Source organism: Fringilla coelebs (assembly GCF_963513975.1).
Source record: "Fringilla coelebs genome assembly, chromosome: 7".
Classification (NCBI taxonomy): domain Eukaryota; kingdom Metazoa; phylum Chordata; class Aves; order Passeriformes; family Fringillidae; genus Fringilla; species Fringilla coelebs.
In genome coordinates, this window is record NC_140035.1 from 22,860,387 (window position 1) to 22,879,470 (window position 19,084).

Sequence of the window (19,084 nt, forward strand, 5' to 3'; positions counted from 1 at the left end):
AAGAAGGACAGACCTTTGACAACCACTTCGGTGGTGCAACTGTCACTTCCAACCTCGTTGACAGCTTCACATGAGTAGGTCCCAGTGTCATCAACTTTCATTTCCAAAATATCTAACACAGCCACAGAATTGACAAAGGACATCCTGTGCGTGTTACTTTCATGGATTTCCTTATTGTTCTTGAACCAAGTAACCTGGATTTCAGGAGACCCTTTGATTTTGCATTGAAGGCGTGCAGAGTCGCCTGGGGTCAGTAAATAAGATGGATCGACTTTCTTCACAAAGGATGGTGGTTCTGTAAATGGTAAGAGGGGAAGAGATGGTAAAAAGGGGAAGGGGAGGAGGAAAGGGGAAAAGGAAAGACAGCTGAAATACAACACTTTGAAAGATTGCTTCCCAGACCAAGAACAAAATACAGCTTCACAAGAGATCAGCATAATCTTTGCTGAGCTGCATCTTCTGTGGTTTTGCTTTCCCTCTTCATCTATCTCTACCCTGTAGGCAGGAGCAATTCTTGATTTTCTCTGGTGAAAGAAATATTGGAGTAACACACGGTGCACTGTAAGGCAGCAGGAGAAAAGACTTTACATGGAATTGACTAGGTGGCAGGTCTGAGAAGAATTCACAGTGTCATTTCAGCCCAAAGAAGTCTTTTGCCTGTGAAAGAAGAAATGGGGAACCCAAGAAGATGAAAGGTAAAGGGGGCATAGAACTATCTTACCTCTGACTGTGACGCTGGCAGAAGAGGAGCTGCTTCCTGCCTCGTTTGAAGCAGTACACACATAGTGGCCTGAGTCCTTGAGCTTAGCCAGAGGAATCTCAAGTGAGGCTATTTTGTCTTCAAAGTAAATCTTATAATCTTTGCCTGGAGGGATTTTGTTTCCATCCTTTGTCCACCCTACAGTTACTTTCCTGTCTTCATCTACCTGACATTCAAGGCGTATTTTTTTATTAACTGCTGACTGTACTGACTGCAACTCTTTAATGAAGTGGGGCTTGTCTATAATGACCATTTCAGTCTGGCAAATATCAGCCCCAAACTTGTTGGAAGCTTTGCAAGTGTAAACCCCTCTGTCACCAGTGGTAAGAAGGGAAATTTCTAAAACATGTTTATTTTCCACTTTGGAGATCTTATGGTGGTCTGAAGGTGAAATAGTTGTTCCATCTTTCTGCCAGGTGACGTCGATGACTGGAGTGCCCGAAACAGTACAGAGGAACTTGGCACTTTTGCCAACAAAAGTAGTAATAGGTTCAGGTCTGGTAAGAAACGTTGGTGGAAATGCCTCTGCAAAACAAAGGGGTTCAGTGTTATCAAGAGGAGAGGAACAGAGCCACATTTGCCAGAGACAGAGAGCAAGAGAGGCTAGATTGTCACTGAATACTCTTAAGTGAAAGAAAACAGCAGTGAAGGAGATAAGAGGTGTTAAAGATAATAAATTTTGGCGTTTGGTTTTGTACTTCTTCAGTCTATGTATTGCTCCAGAGCTTGAAGGCATTTTGAATCTCTGGAGCAATGTACGAACTAAAGAAAAATAAACAAAAAGCCTTAAATTCCTCCCTCAAGACTGACATGTTCTCTCAAGATGGGCAAGTTTGCATGCAATTCACTGTTCGTGCGCCTTTTTCTAGTCTCTACCACCTAGCACTTAGCAAAGGCCACAGAAGGACTCCTCCCAGAAAGAGAAAAGTCAGAGTAAAAAAAGTCATCACAAAAGAAACCTCCAAAAGATAATGGCTTTTTGTTTCTTTCTTTCTTTAAAGAAAAAAACCCTGCTGTATAGCTCTCAATAGACAAAAAATTTGCAAATTGAAACCCTTTAAACCTCCTTTTATTTAAGATCTATTTCCCCAGTCACAGAGCTCCCCTTTGGCAACGGCACAAAGATGTTCAGGTATGCAGATCTGCATAACTTGCATCACAAGTATAGTTGCAGGATAAATTTAGGGTGCTAGGGTAATCACACAGTGACTATTACACCAAGAAATCAGATTTAGAAGTGTTTCTTGTGAAACAAACATTCTTCAAGAATGAATTCATAAAGCAATCCCATGCTGTTTCTTCCTGTTCTCTTTCCCCCTTCTTTCTTTCCCTCTGAAGCTTTTTCACACTGATTCCCTTCTGTTCATACAGAAAGCCCCTAAAAGCAGCATTCTCAAAAGTTATTCCTTTTCCATGCTTGTGCCTGCCAAAATTAGGTATGGATTATGCAGTATGATGGTAACCAAGAGTCCTACCATAAACACATTCAAGTATAGCAGTGAAATCATTGCAATACACCACGGTACTTTACGGAAAAAGAGAAGAGTTTGAAGGTCTGTACTCACCAGTCACTGTTAAAACAGCTGTAGAGCTTACACTGCCATGCTGGTTGGAAGCCTTACAGCTATATTCCCCACAGTCAACAACTTGAGGCCTTGGGATCTCCAGCGTGGAGAGGTAGTTGGAGGTGCGGATGGAGTATTTGTCCCCATCATATATCTCTCGTCCGGCTTTGTACCACTGGAACTTGACGTTGGGAGCCATCTCTACCTCGCAGGTAAACTTGGCCACATGATTCACAGCCACCTCCAAGGGTTCAAGCCTTCTCCTCAGGATCGGTGCAACTGAAATTAGAAGCAGAGAGTGACTCAAAACCCTGCCTGCTGACATTCTGAAATTAAGTGACTGACTGACTGAAAAATGACCCAAAAAGGTGACATACTCGCAATTCACATAAAGTGACTGGAAAAGAAGAAATATCTGTAAGAAATGGAAACAGTACTAAACTCAGTGGACAGACAGTCTTACAGTGCATAATGACATCAGGAAACAGTGGTGATACTGGAAAAACCAAGTGAAATAGCTATGCACTATAGCAATGGGATATAAATATATAGTAATCCATTCTGGACTTGTGAGAAATTAGGCTGTGAACGAGAAGTGCAATGACTCTAAGGAGTGAGAGAGGGTGCAGCAGTCAGAAAAATGGGAAGAGCAGGTCCACTTCTCAGGCAATAATAGGAGAAATGGTTGTGATTGAGAAACAGCTTTGTCCTGAACATGCTAGTGCAATGAAACAAAAAAGTTCCTGACCAAAGACTGGGGTAATGGAAGTGAGAGGCCTTGCAATGTGGTAAAAGGACACCATCAATCCAGAGAGAAAGAGGGCCCTCTGATTAGTGGCATGATGGTATTAATACAGTGTCTCTGTCTAAAGATACACACAGTAGGGGAGGTTCATTAGTAGACCAGTGCATTAAAAAGCTTATTTTATCTCCATAATCCAACCTCTTTTAACAACTGTGAGTTTTGCTGCTGTTGCTCTTTTTCCACCTTGATTCAGTGCCTCACAGGTGTACTCTCCTTGGTGAATCTCCCCACACACTTTGCTTATTATTAGTGTGTAAGTGTCCTGATCTTACAAACACTTGAATTTGTTGCCTGAAAAGACCAGTTTACCCTCAAAGCACTAGTTCACCTCTCTGACATTTGTTATGACAGACACCAGCCTGACACTCTCCTCTTCCTCCACAACAGTGTCAACCAGTTTGCTGTGTATGATGGGATAACCTTCTTTGCTCAGCTCATCCTCTTGCTTTCCAGCTCTAGTTTCCAGACCCTCTCTGCCCTCTTCCTCACATTTTTCTTCCCTTTTCTCTTTTCTTTTCAGTATTTCTCTGGGTGTCTCTGTAAGAACATCTGCAGAGGCTACATCAGCAGTGGCTACAGCTGCACCTACATCCTTGATTAGACCATGCTCAGCCTTGATTGCTTGCGCAGAAAAAGGGTGTTCCAGTTGTATTTCTGCCTCCATAGTCCTCCCAGCCTGCTGGGGCTCCAACTCAAACATTTCATCATAGGATTTTCCTGAGAGAAGCGGTCTGGCAGAGAATGGCAATGCTTCGGATTTTTCACCAGTCAGGGAACATTTATCTTCACGAAGAAAGGAATAGAAAATTTCCTTCAAGACTGTTTTCTGGTCAGCTGTCTGAATGTTCACTTCTCCCAAGGAGACTTGGATTTCTATGGGACTGCATCCTCCTGTGGTCACAACATACGTGCACAACATGTGCATATTCTCCTTGGTGATATTTATTGCCTGTACTTTAACATCTTCCTTATCAGCCAACCATTCTGAAAACAAGAGGTTTTACCACTTACCACTGCAGCTCTCAGTCCATTTCTGATTTGAGACTTTGTCTAAGCCATAGCTCTTGGCAACCAGAGCAGTGAGCTCACTGTCTTTGTTGAGGACTTGGCTTGGCTGGAGCTCCCGAGAGTACATTGTTTCATGTGACTGTCTTTCTGTCCTCTGCCACTGCCTAAGTGGCTTGGAAAGATCAACATGTTCTTCCTCCATGGACTGGTTTTCTTCCAGCACCAAGGGAAATCTCACAGCCTGTCCCTCATGTATTCTTGCAGCAAAATCTTCCTTTGCTGTTTCCAGGAAAGAAGGGGGACAGCTTGGCCCCCAGTGAAGGCCAATTCAGAGAGGAATCAGGGTTCAGCCTTCAGCTCACCTTGTGCTATCTGAAAGCCCTCAAGGATCTGGATTTGGTCACCATCCATGACTTGGCTCTCAGTGGTGCTTGACACCTGTAGAAGGGTTTGGGAAGCCTCTGTCTTCAGAGCAGCCAGTTGCTCTGTTGCCTTGGGGATGATTTCCTCTTTGGGCACAAGTATCTGTGCAGCTGCAGTCCCAAGGCAGCCTGGAAGTCATGTCTCCATCACTGCTGCAGACACCACACGCTGGGGGCCAGCAGGGAGGGTTTCCAGAGGCTCTGCCAGAAGCCCGCTGCTCTCTTGTATTGTGGCATCTGGGTGAGCATCTCTTCCACATCTGGGTGAGCATCTCTTCCACATCTGGGTGAGCATCTCTTCCACACTCTGCGCTGCCAGACAGGTTGGTGGCAGGCCAGGCAAGTCGTCCTCCCTGGGCAGCATGCACACTGCCTGGCTCATCTGGAGCTGAAGGAGGGTTGAAGGCTCCCTCATGGGCACAGGACTGAATGCTGCTTCCATTGCGGGAAGCTCACCAGCCTCCTCGTAGAAAAGAGGGCTTTGCTCCTCTGCCACCGTGGAGTGCTGCAAGGCTGGGCTCTGGCTGCACACCAGGAGCTCAGCAGAGCATGTGGCCTCACCCAGGGCACTCACAGTCCATGCACGGGGTTAGCTTCCTACCCTTGAAAAACCACTGGATTTTGGGTGTGGGGCTGCCAGTGACAGTAACAGAGAGCCTAGCAACATCTCCCTCCCAGACTTCAACAGCTGAGACCCGCTTGAGGAAAACTGGGGCTTTGCACTCTGCCTCAATTTTCATCTATGCTTTGTTGAAATGAACTGGTTTTCCAGGCTCAAATTCAAGTGTTTTCTCTCTATGAGGCAACTGAAGGCTGCTGCCGTAGCCTTCATTTCTTCCTTCCTCAGAAGAGGCAATAAGAGACCTAGTGATGTCTGTATGGAAAAAAATTGTTTAGTTGTGCTAGAATATTTATGAGAACACTCGTGGATAGCGATACACAGTGTTAGACCATCTATTTTTCTATAGCTGGAGGCTTTCTCAATACTATACAGCAGCTAGCAATGAACAGGAGGTCTGTGTTGTCTCCTTGCTGTCATGCCTGCCAAAATGAGTAAGACGTGCTGTGTTGTCAGGTTGCTTTAGAATTCCCTATCTTGATCAGGACAGGTGTGTCTAAACCTGACATCACAGTATGGGTTAGGCATATCCCTCCAGGGTGCACTGTGCAAGTAACAATCAAGCAACATTGATGCATTTCACAGAGAGCATTAAAGTGTCATCTGTCATACATGTTTGTATGTACACCCACGCAAACAATACAGCAGAATAGTGCTAAGACCCTGATATAATTCAAAACACCAACAAAAAAAACTAGAATGCCACAATCAGGATTGAATCCCACCCCTCCACCAAACCAACAATCTTTTCAGCACGCTAACCTTTCTTTTGATGCACAGTTCATCTCTTTAAACTCTATCTTTTGTCTAGCACACCAAAAGATTACCTCTACCTTAAGAGCTTTGTCCTGGTTTTGTCAATAGACCCTTGAGTTTACAGCATCATTATTACAAACATCACAAGTTTAAACCCTTGATTTAATATAATTGATTTAAATCTCTACTTTTGAACTCCTCCCTGTCAAGATGTGGCATATTAAAACTCCCACAATGTCAGAGAAAAACAGAACAGACTTTTAAGATTTTTTGTTTTCTTGCCTTTTTGAATTAGTAGGTCTATGCATTAGACAACTTTAGTTCCAACAGTAGTTTAAAATGAGAGGAAACAGAGGCAAGAACATCTCTGCAGATGTTTGACAATAGAAACATCAGTGAAATATGGAATTTCCAGGAATGGAAAAATTCATGAAAAACATGATGCAAGGAAAACCTTTGGAAATCAAATACTGTTGTCCTCACTGAGTCAAGTCTCCTCAGGAAAGGCCCAGAGTATTTGACAGATAAAAGAGTTAAAAAAAACAATAAAAGTGTGAGCAGATTAATGTCCCTAGACACTGTTATGTCTCTAGGCACTGTAATTGAGAAGCTTCTCAATTGCAGTGTCTTCAATTTTAAAACTTATTGAGAGATAAGAATTTTTGCTGCACTCTAACAACAAACATAAAAAAGAACAAACACTGTCACTCAATTCTTTCTCATTGGTTTTAGTAATTATTAGTCTTGCCACAAATGCCATAATATAAATGACATAACACAGTACATGCAATGATTAACTGCAGAAAAGAAATGCTTAGTGCAGTCCTTCAGCATTACTTACCAAGCTTGTTAAAACAGTAATAAATTGTGCAAATAAATTTGAAAATGGGTGGCAGAATTGGGCCAATAAAATTAACAAAATTAAATATATAAAAATGGCAGAGTGAAACTCATGTTAGCACAGGAGAACACTTTATACACAGGAGTGTGGCAAAAACTAATGCACTTTTATGTGTTCCTGGATATTGATGAGAGAAGAACTATACAGATACTTTCTCATATTTTAGATATGTTTGTAAAATGAATAAAGTACAAGAAGCGATGGAGTTAAATAATTTCGCATTTATTTCAAATTAACCATACATGTTAACATTCAATATACATTGACAAATAAACATATTTAATTCTTTTTTAAAGATACTTGTTTTGTAGAAATGAAGACAACATTAAATCTGAAAATAACATTGTGAGCTTCTTGATTCCTATGAAAACCACAAAATTTTGAAAAGAGATAGTCAAGCTATACCAGTTGTCCCAGACTAAGTTCATTCAAGCCTAGGATTACTCCAGATTTAATAACTGCAGCTTAGGTGAACCAGGTGCTCCTGGCTAATGCACAAAACTTATACCAAGACTTATAAATTTACATAAACCACCAACACCACTACATGGGTAGAGATAAAGATGCTTAGCCGTGTACTTATGTGAATATGAGCTTGGACCTGTGTGGCTTATGGCTCAAAAACCAAGTTATGGGCCTCTTTCTTCTAAAAAAACTCAGATTTACATGCAAAATAAACACACTTCACAATTGCACAGGACCTAATCAAAGGGCCTCTGACCTCTTTGGCTCTGGAACTAAAAGACCCCTGACATCCCAGCTGACATAGAACATCAGACAATTCATGCCACCCTCCCCCTGCTGTCTAATGAACCACTTAGTGCTACATATCTGCACAAGGAATGGATTAAGGACACGCCATGGAGTAATTCTTTCCCAGCACAACATTGGGTCAGACAGCCATGCCTCTCTTTCCTACCACCATTACCTGTCAGAAAGCACATACAGCTCTGCCTTTTAGTGTACAAATCTTAAATATTTATAGAGGAGTCATGGCTGAGAAGACACTGAAGTGACACATTTGCATCAGCCTAAACACTTCAGTCATTTTGCCTGGATATTAGAACTTGCCACTCCTGATTTTAAATTTTTATCAGGCAACACGATTGGGCAAGGTGAATCTTTTGAACAAAAATTAGTATCCCAGGTGAGTGATGGGATAGTCTTAGAAGATAACAGATTTTTTGAGACATGGTGGTCTTGCTGTGAGGACACATCAAACTCAGAAATAAGAAATGGTATGAACATAACTGAACATACTATAGGAGTAGTTTTTATGCCTCAAGTCACCACTCTGCTTAAAGCTGTTTGCAAGGCAAATGACAGCAATTTGTAAATAACTGGAAGAATCTCATTAACAGGCAAACAAAGCAAAACCAATTTTTGCTTAGGGATTTTGAACTCAAGATCTCATCTTGACACATAGGTGACTGGAAAGCTGGTACGTGCATTAGAGAGTAATTTCGTTTCTGAGAAACATTAATTAATAACTTTCCTCCATTTAACAGATTTTCTTAATCAATTTTTAATTGCTTATGTAAGATTGATTAAATTCTGATTTAATTATGTCAGCTACTGCTGCTTTCTCCCAAATATTAGCATTAAATATAAAAATATATATTCACATTGAGAACATTAATGTAAAAATCTCCTGTGCTGAGAAAATGCCACACATAACAACTGAATATATTCCCCTTATTTCTGGTCATCTCAATACATAGCACACTTAACTGTTCTTAATAATAAAAAAAAAAGAGAGAAAGAAAAAAGGAATATGCAGAGATGCAGTTCTAATGTGAAACAAGAATACTGCATGAAAATATCTTACTTTTTTACTACTATGCATTTTTTATGAATGACACTGGAATACAGGGACAACCAAAATAATTTTAATAAATTTACAGTAACATAATTGATTAGTTATTATTACGCTCCCTTTGTCCTTTCCCTTCAACTTCTAAAAATACAGTACAAAATATGCTTTCATGTTTATTACTTGGTAATAGAGAAGAAAATCCTGTCCAGTCTCTACTAGTGCAAAATTTTCATTTTCCTTCCCATTGCTCTGCTTTTCTTTGCAACGGCATAATTTCATTGACTTAAAAAAGGCATTTAATTCCATGAAAGAGGCCCATAGATGTAAGAATTTTGCAGTGATAGAAACCATAAACAGGATTTGAATCATGCTCTGGCACAACATTGTGAGGAGGGGAATACCAATTGAAGAAGTTCTTTAACAGAACCATACCCAAACTAAACAGCAAGCATAAGTTAGTGTTCCATACCTTCAAGTCACAAGAAAAAGGTGGTGTGTACATTTTCAGGTGATTTCTAGCCTACATAAAACAACAGTGATTGCACTGCTACAGACACACAGGTGTATGTACATTATACAAAAAAATTAGTCATACGCAAATGAGTGTCAATTAAAATATCTTTACAAGAATGAGCAAGGAGCGTAAAAGGAGTCTGAAATATCCCTCAGTGCAGAAAGTGTGCACAAAATCTATGCATGGATTAAATCTCACTTAAATTTCCCAAAGAAGGCAAATCCAAGTGAAATACAAATATGCCCACAGAGTGGTTTTCATCCTTAAAGAGATGAAAACAATGCCCCTAAAATGAGTGCTGCATTTTTACCTGCAGTGAACAACATCATAAAAACACTTAGTATTTCAAGACAGACTCTGAAATAAATTATGGAAATTTAGTACAATGTTAACACAGCACAAGTCTCAGCAGTTCCTGCCCTGTTAGTAGCTACACATTTGTACTGCCCGCTGTCACTCTGCATCAGGTTTTCAATGGTCAGACTGTGCAAGCCGTTCTGCTCTTCCTGTGCACAGTACCTATCCCCTTCCAACAACACCCCATCCCTGTACCAGCAGACACTGGGATGGGGGCAACCAGTCACGAGACACTGGAAGCACACTGAGGCACCTACAAATGTACTGTAGTCAGAAATGAGCCTCACAAATCTGGGAGGAGCTTCTGTGACCTGGAACTCAAAGCTGCAGCTCTCTGAGTCCTCTGCCCTAAACTCAACCCGTTCCTCTTCGGACGGCTCTGCAAACACATCAAAACTAATGTTGACACGCTTCTCCCCTTCCACCTCCTGCTCTTGTTGAGTCACTGCGAGCAGTTGGATTGCTTTTTCTGAGTCATCTCTGTGCGGCTCAAACTCAAATTCCAGCTCTATTTCTGACTGGTCACCTGGGCTCACAGTCGTACTCAGAAGCAAGTCACACTTCTGGGACCTGTGTGGTTCACAGCCTGTGACTGTCTCACTGCTCACTGCATTTGCTTCCTGCTGAGCCATGACCACAAGGGAGCCTTTGCACGTTGCTTCTCCCAGCCTATTAACTGCCTGACAGCGATACAAGCCACTATCAGAAAGTCCTACAGCTTTGACCTTCAGACTGTGAAGTCCCTCCTTCTGACTCACAACGTACTTCCCTGTGCCAGGTGTGGCACGGGTGTCACCTCTGAACCACTGAACTACTGGGACAGGAGTACCTGTTACAACACACTCAAATACTGCATCCAAGCCTTCTGTCACCTTGATATCTGCAACGGGCACAGCAAAGCGTGGAGGCATTTCAGTTACTTGGAAATCAATTTTTACATCCTCATTCTCCCCTGCTGCCAAGCCTGCAGCTTGTTCTAACAAGGCTAGTGGAAGCACATCTAGGGAAACCACCATGCTCTTCTTGTCCGGGCTAAACTCAGGGCTGGTTATGATTTTGACCTGCTTCTCAAATTCTTTCACTTCATTTTCATCCAGCTCTACTTCCAGGAGGATTTCCTGTGGTGAAGGAGACCTCGAAGATGTGTTTTGCTCCATGTCAAAGTGTATAACATGCTGGTGGGTGACAGGGGGTGGCAGTGCCAGTGACCGCCCATCTTCAGGCAAAACCTCCACCTCTGCAATGCTTTTAGCTTCCCCGACGATGTTCACTGCATGGCACAGATACTGTCCTTCATCAGCTCTCTGGACATTAGTGATTTCCAGAATATATTTGTCCCCGTCCTTCTCTATTTGCACTCTCTCATCAGGCTCCAGCAGAGACTTATTGTGGTACCACTTCACTCCTGGCTTGGGCACACCCACCACCTCAGCCACAAACATCAGTGTGCTGCCCTCATACAACCTCCTCCCGCTCAATGCCTTGAGGAATGCTGGTGGCACGTCCCTGCCTGATGGCTCCAGGGCTTCACAGGGGGTCATAAACCCATTTGACTGGGGCTGCTCTGGAGGCTGGTGTCTCCTCTCACAGAGCGGGAGCATGGTCAGGGCATCCACGTACTCCCCGGTGGGTGTCCGGTAGCGTTCCGGCGGCGTGCTGTCCCCCGATGCAGAGTAGGGTCCCTCAAAGGGTGTGAAATATTGCTCTGAGGGTGTGTTACATTTTGAACTCTCGGAAGGTGAGGGGTAGTGCTCAGGGGCCATGCTGTACACCGAGCCCTCGGAGGGCGTGGAGTAGCGCTCGGGGGGCGTGCTGTACCCTGAGCCCTCGGACGGCGTGGAGTAGCGCTCGGGCGTGCTGAGCGGCGTGTGGTAGGATGCTGATGAAGCAGTTTCAAAGATTTCCACGGAGGAGGGAGGTGTGTAGAAGCGGTCTGAATCAGGTGACTCCTCTCTGCTCCCGCTCTCCAGCTCTATAGACATTTCTGACTCAGGAGAGAAGGGCCGGGAAAACTCCTGATGATTGTTGTAATAATCATAAACTGTGCTGAAGGTAACCTCCTCTACTTCCAGTGAAGTTATAGCTTCTTGCTGCTCCTTCTGAAGTGTGCCTTTCAGAGTTGGAGTTTCATATATCCCAGTGGATCTTAAATAATTGGCCAGGGACAAATCAGGCTCCAGCTCTGAGATTTGAACAGCACTGGGCTCTGGACCTGCAGAAGTATCCTCCCACATTTCTTCTCCATCCAAGCTATTCTCAGAGGCTTCCTCAGTGGGAGTCCTCTTCTTGTTCCAAGACTCCTTCCTTTTCTCCTTCTGAGAAACAGGATCATCCATTACTAACCCAAGGATAAGTTTCCCCAAAGAGAAGCCCTTGGTTCTGTTTGGTTCCTGCTGGATGTCTCTGAGCATCTCCTTAGGGGAATCTGTGCTTTCCATCTCAGAGGTGAAGCTGGTCCTTCCTGGCTCAAAGAACTTTTCTGTCCCAGAACCACCATCTTCCTCAGCCTGATGCCCAGCCTGGAGTTTCTTTTCATGTGCAGCTTTTTTCAAGTCCATAATGAAGCTGTCACTTTGGGAGTCTGTGGTCTCCAGTCGTGCCCCACTCTCCCACACATGTGTTTCCTGAACTCCTCTTTGGAAACCTGGTGTGGGCTCCACTAGAAATTCATTAATTTTTTCCTGAAGTGAGTCCTCTCCACAGACACTCATCTTTGAATCCCGAACTTCTTCAGCAGAATGTCCCTCTTCAGCAGAATGTCCCTCTTCAGCAGAATGTCCCTCTTCAGCAGATATCATGCCAAGGTCCCCATTAGGGGTTTGCAAATCAGCTGTTGTGATTTCTCTTGGCTCTTCCTCTTCCTGGGCATCAACCTCCTCCTGCTGCATCCTGTAGCTCTGACGCAGCTCCTCACTCAGAGACATCTCTCCTTCAAGCACATCACGTGGGTGCACTGAGGAGATGATCCCAGTGATGACCTCCACACTTTCCAGCGCTGTGGGGGTTTGTGCCTGCTCTGTGCGCACAGCCTCTGCAGCTGGGAAAGGCTCTGCAAACTTCTTCAGATCAAATATGATCTCAGTGTCAGGCTCAGAGAGCAACAGCTGCTCTCTGAAATGCACTTCTTCCACTTCTTCAGCTTTCTCAGTAAAAACCTGATCTGAGTTTTCTATGCCAGGAGGAGTGGGGATTAGATTCAAAGAAGGGCTGTATGCATCAGACTCAATTCCTTGCAGCATTTGCCTGTCACTTTGTCTCTTCCAATGTGTGGCATCACCATCATCAATCACTTCTTTACAAAGATTATCATCAGCTTTAATGTCCTGTTCAATACCAACTGATCTCTCCTGCTCCTTGTCCTGTTCCTCCTGCTGCTCTCCTGCATGGAATTCATAAAAGCCAAACTCCTCCTTTGTGGGGGTGCTTGCAATGTGGGGCACACTTGGCTCTTCCACAAGAGGCACATCAGGAGTCACCACCTCCCCGGCAGGGGCACCACTCTCTATGCAGACATCACTTCTGTCTTGCACCACAGGTGATACAGGAATGAAAAATTGTGAAACCTTACACTCCCTTGCCAAAGCAGACTGCTCAGGGGCACCTGCTTGCCCTTGCACTTCCATAAATGGTGAATCCTTACACTCCCCTGTCAGAGCAGACTGCTCAAAGGCATGTGTTTGTTCTTGCACTTCCATAAATGAGAAATCCTTGCCTTCTTTTGCCAGAGCAGACTGCTCAGGGGCAAGTATTTGTTCTGACACTACCATAAATGAGAAATCCTTACACTCCCCTGCCAAAGCAGATTGCTCAGGAGCATGTATTTGCTCTTGCACTTCCATAAGTAATGAATCCTTACACTCCCCTGCCAAAGCAGATTGCTCAAGAGCATGTATTTGCTCTTGCACTTCCATAAGTGATGAATCCTTACACTCCCCTGCCAAAGCAGACTGCTCAAGAGCATGTATTTGTATTTGTTCTTGCACTTCCATAAGTGATGAATCCTTACACTCCCCTGCCAGAGCAGACTGCTCAGGAGCATGTGTTTGTTCTTGCACTTCCATAAGTGATGAATCCTTACACTCCCCTGCCAGAGCAGACTGCTCAGGAGCATGTGTTTGTTCTTGCACTTCCATAAGTGATGAATCCTTACACTCCCCTGCCAGAGCAGACTGCTCAGGAGCATGTGTTTGTTCTTGCACTTCCATAAATGATGAATCCTTACACTCCCCTGCCAGAGCAGGCTGCTCAGGAGCATGTGTTTGCCCTTGCACTTCCATAAATGGTGACTTCAAGATGTCCCAGGACAGAGTATCTACATGTGGTAGCACCTTGCCTCCTTCAGGCTCCAGCTCCTCAGAAAAGTGACCTGAGTCCTTGGCCACCAATTCACATCCTTCCCTGGATATAGCAGGGTGCAATTCAGTGGTATCAATTTCAAAGCTGTGTTCCTCAGAGACAGTTTTTCCCCTGTTCTGCCTCATCTCAGAAATACCTTCTGCATAACTCACCCTTTCTTCTGTATTGCCCATTTCTTGCCTTGCATAAACTTCTGTGATATCCAGCACCATTGTTTCCTCCATCTCACTTTCCCTGATGTGAGCTGTTTCCTCACAATCTTCCAACTGCTCACCAGGAGGTGGAGACAACCTCAGGGACCAGGGTGGGTGGGCTTCCTCCTCCTTGGGGCATGCAATTTGTTCCTCTTCATCCTTACCAAGCACGCTGAGGCCTTGGAGGTGCAGAGCATGGTCCATGGCAGGCAGTTCCTCAGTGCCCTCCCCCCTGCCATGCAGCTTTGGTGCCCTGGGCTGCACGGTGAGCTCAGAGGCAGTCTGTGCTGTTCCAGCCACGTTTGTGGCCACACAACAATATCGCCCAGCATCTGTGACAGAGACCTCTTGAAGGTATAAGCGGTATGTGCCATTCTTGCCCTCTTCAAACCTCAATCTCTCACTGACAGAGAGGATCTGGCCATTCAAGGACCAGCTCACAACTGGTGGGGGCTGCCCAGACACAGCACACTCCACCACCACTTCCTCTCCTTCACAGCAATGAATATGTGCTGGGGCTTCTGTCACAATTTGGGGTGGTTCATTTCCCATATCAAATGAAAACTTAAATTTGTGCTTTATGGTGGAAGCAGCCCGCTCTGGAGAGAGTCGTGGGATCTCTCTCATCTCTGTGTCTTGCTCTGGTGTTGGAGTGGGGGCAGTGATTTTGATTTCCACAGGTAGCGACAGCAAGTCTGAGTCTGGAACTGCACTTGGCAGTCCCTTCTCTGCTGCAAGGACCAGACCAACTTCTTCCTCCTCCTTCATGTTCTCCTCTTCCTTCTTCTCTTTCTCCCTATTTTCCTCCTTCACCTTCTTCTCCTCTTTCTTCTCCTCCACTTTAATCTCCTCCTTTTCCTTCTTTGTGTACTTATAGGCTGGCATTCGCCGCCTCACATGGAGTCCAGCTGAGGTGCTGACTGTGCCCAGTGGGTTGAAGATCACACAGGTGACAGTGCCACCATGCTGCGGGAGCACAGATGGGAAGGTCAGCGTGGAGCAGCACCCCGTGGTGTGAACAGCAGTGCCCTGGATGCGCCCCACGGGCTTGTCGTTGTTGTACCAAGTGACGGTGGGCTGCGGGCGGCCATGGAACAGGCAGGAGAAAGCGCATTTTTGTCCCTCGACAGCTTCCTGGGGCTTGATCTCCTGTACAAAGAGGGGTGGGCAGGGCTCCAGGAGCCCACCTTGCACCTGCCATCTCTCCCCCAGGTCCTTGGACCTGGAGTATTGCTTCACTACCTGCACTGCGAGGGGCTTGGAGCCAACCATTTTGGCAGCCACCTTACGCGGGCTAGGCTTCCTAGGAGGTGCCTCCTGGGGCGCGGACACGAGGAATTCCTGCTTCTTTTGCAGCGCTGCCCTCTTTGCCTCCCGCAGCTTCTGCAGCTTCCAGCGGGTCTCCTCATCCAGCAGCTCCTCAGCATTAACCACTGTGCCCCCGCGCTCCCTACCGTGCGCCAGCCCCGGGCGGCACGGCCCCCCGAGCGGCAGGCTCTGGAAACGGATGGTTCGTACCTTGCCCCGGGCTGCCGAGAGGTGCCCGGGCTCAGCCTCCTGCCCCTTGTCAAAGGGGGAGCCGGTGCAGCGGAGCACCACCCGCAGCCGCTCCTCCCGCCGCTGCTGCAGCAGGCAGCCCCAGCCCTGCCGCAGCCACTGCGCGCTCCCGGCCGGAGCCGCGCCCCGCTCCCCTCGGCGGGACACCAGCAGGGAGGCGGTGGACTCGGCCGAGCCCTCGGTGTTGATAGCAAATACCCTGTAGCTGCCAGCGTCGTGCTCCCGCACGTCCCGCAGCTCCAGGCTGGCGCAGTGCGTGTGCTCCGTGCTCTCGGTGCGAATCACCTTGCGGCAGTCCTGGAGCACGGGCCGGTTGTTGTGGAACCAGGCCATGTGCGGTGCCGGGCATGCCACCAGCTTGCACCGGAACAACGCGGGGTCCCCCTCCAAGACAGACCTACACTTCAGTCCCTGTGTGAAGATGGGTTTACGGTTCTGGGGGCGAGCCAGCACCGCCGCCGTGCCGTGTCCCTCGAAGTCCACGCCGCGCTGTTCTGCAAGAGAAGGAGACCGGGTTACCACATGTCACGCTCTGCCTACCGCCTGGTTGTAAAAAAGTAGCGATATATTGAAATAAAAAATGGGCATGCAACAGATTTCATCACACACCCAGGAAAAAAAAGTAATTCACTCACCATATTTGTTCGAATAAACGCAACGCCTTGCTCTGTTTTAAAGATTGACACGAAAATCGTTCGTTGTCTGTTCTTTCTTCAGACTGGAAATTTCTTCTTGAACAAGCAAAAAAAGAATTTCAAAATAACATGTTCTTCTGCGTAAATGTTTTTGTTGCCTGGAAAAGCTGTGTGTCTTTGGGTGGCAAAGAAGAAAATCTTACCTGACTTGCAGACAGTAGAATAAACGCCCTTTCTGACCCCTCTGTTTGTAGATATGTTCAAACAATTGAAAAAAATAGTTTGAAATATATTTTTTAAAAAGTAAGTAACATGAAATGAGAAGGCGTTTATTCGAACTAATACAGCCACTAACTTCACAGTGTTATGCAGGGGGGAAAAAAGCAAGCAACATGAACCACGTATGCTATCTGCAAGCCAGGGTAAGAGATGTATAATGATGAATTAATGTATGTAAAAAGAAGTGCGAGGAATCAGTGGGAATGTGTAGCTTTCACATAACCTAAACAACGAATGCTCTCTAGTATACTTCATCTATCCATCCAATAGTGTCCATTGAACCAATTAATGTTAGGCTGCTAACTTGTTTAAAAGTAATACAATTAAGATTCGTATAACTTCCTTCTGAAGTAAACTATTCCATGCATTCAAAAGGAAATTGAACATATATGAGCTCTGTGATCAGCTGCAAAGCATGAAGTAAAAGTTAAAAATATGGCTGCACAATTATAGATTTGAAGTTTTAAACATATTTTAAAACTTAAATAACCTTATAATGCAGGTAACCCTTTGCATATCAAAACAAACATGCAACATGTTCCGGTATGCTTTAAAGTGTGTCTTTCCCCATCAGACACTTCATGGAAGCTGATAAAACCTTTCCACAACATTGCTAATTACTGGTAATAATTATTCTCATTGGTTATTGTACCTTTCACTTCCATTTCAACCTCTTCCTCCATCTTCTCATGAACAATTTTTTCAGGAGCTAGAATAAAAAAGACAAAGATTTTTGAGCTATAGTTGTAAAATGTGCCAGTCAACACTTTATATAGTAAAAATGTCCAGTCTGTTTTGCAAATAGACATAAATCCACATGTACACACACACACACATAAATGCATGCCAAACAATTCAAACGCTTGATAAATTTTGAGAATAAAGTAATCAAATATTTTCGAACTTGTTTGCAATGTACATTTTTCTGTAAGATTTGCTTTCCTTTTGCAGGCTGGGGGAAAAATTCTAAAACAACATGCCTTTATCATGCTGTAAATCCCTGAAGAAAACATTCAACAATCCACAGACTAATGAGATACTTCTCGTTCTTTATCATCTCCTAGGGAATGAATATGGTGGAATGCAATTATGATGCTATGCATGAGGAATTGATACTTGGAAGGAACATGCAGTTGCCAACCTGTCACTTTCAGATGGGTGCTGCACTCGGCTTGTCCTGCAGGGTTAACTATTCTGCACTTGTATATACCCTCGCGGTCCTGACCAACTTTCAACAATCTTAAACTGCACAGTGGCCCATCGTGTTTTAGGGAACACAGTGCAGACTCCTCAACTATTAGCTGATTGCACAGCCAGACTACGCAAGGTGTAGGCACACCTTTCATTATGCAAAAGAGAAACACATCATCTCCTTCTTTTACAGTGGTTTCTGCAGGCAGAGTTTCAAGAAACTCTGGTGCTTTGGCGTCAGTTTCTGTGATGTCTTCACATGGGACAACATCAGGATAGTATGCTCTGTTTCTTTGCTTCTCAGTTTCATGTGGTCTTTGGGATGTAGTTATAAACAAGCTTGAGGTTTTCTTTGAAGATTCTTGCTTAACTTCAGATGCTTTAAACTGACAATCTTTGGCTGCTTTAAAGCTTTTAGAATCTGATTCAAGAGTAATTTTTGTTACTGCTTTGGCTTGTGCTTCTTTTGCTAGGTAAGAATAAAGTTAGGAAAAGGATTAGGTCAGATGTTTTGCAGGAATAAAAAACATCCTTATACTTATGGGGAGAAACCCAGTAATTAGTATTGATAGAATATGCTGTATATTAGTGCTAAAACAGTGCTATTAAACATGAGTAATGGCACATTTAAGAGCTCTATTCCTGTTAGGCTTGTTCTAGGTACCAGTTAAGCCTGTGGGTCTTTCATGGACAAAGCTTTAACCATGTGACTAAAAAAAAGTACATCTTTGCTTCTAATTTAGGGCCTTAATTTGGAAAGTAGCAGCAGCAGATTATGTAAAGTGCTTTTGGCAGCTCTATAGTGAAGAAAAAGGTTTCAGTAATTAAGAGCCAGATCAACAGAGTCAGTGCCTTTTTCATTATTCATCTTAGTTTTCTGGTCTTGATTCCTTCGAATTCATCAGAAATTCTATCACCTGTGGTAATACATTTTGGGTCTTCACTAGTGGTAACACTATAAACATTTTAATACATGGATGTCAGGAAGAGGTAGAAGGAGTTTAAGCAAAAAGTAAACACCTATATATTAGGAAGAGTGAACGGTAGAAAACAGTTAATACAACACTTGCACCCATTAATCCTTTCAAGTCATATTAACTTATATTGCTAACTTTGGAATTGGAATCTTGGATTTGTTGGAAACATGCTGGAGTTAGAAATGACCTGGTATCTAATTCAAAATTGCATCTGGCATTCTTTTCTTCCTTAAACTCCTGCTTCAGGAATTAATCAAATATAAAAATTCCTACAAGCCTGTTTTTCTTTACATCTCACTGCATATCACAAGGGATATGAGGAATAAAAAGACATCTGCTACTTTATGGGAAGAGGCACAAAGTTACAGTACC

The 19,084-nt window shown here is 44.3% G+C and overlaps 1 protein-coding gene across 1 annotated transcript in view; it reads right to left on the bottom strand.

Annotated features, from left to right (window-relative positions):
* The window catches only part of TTN (titin), a 238,891-nt gene that overhangs the window by 182,321 nt on the left and 37,486 nt on the right, over positions 1–19,084 (bottom strand). Inside the window, exons 43-46 of the mRNA XM_084209604.1 lie at positions 17,197–17,253; positions 2,326–2,604; positions 722–1,285; positions 14–295 (exon numbers count right to left, since the gene is read on the bottom strand). Coding sequence (XP_084065730.1) covers positions 14–295; positions 722–1,285; positions 2,326–2,604; positions 17,197–17,253 — 1,182 coding nt within the window. The remainder of the gene's footprint in view (positions 1–13; positions 296–721; positions 1,286–2,325; positions 2,605–17,196; positions 17,254–19,084) is intronic.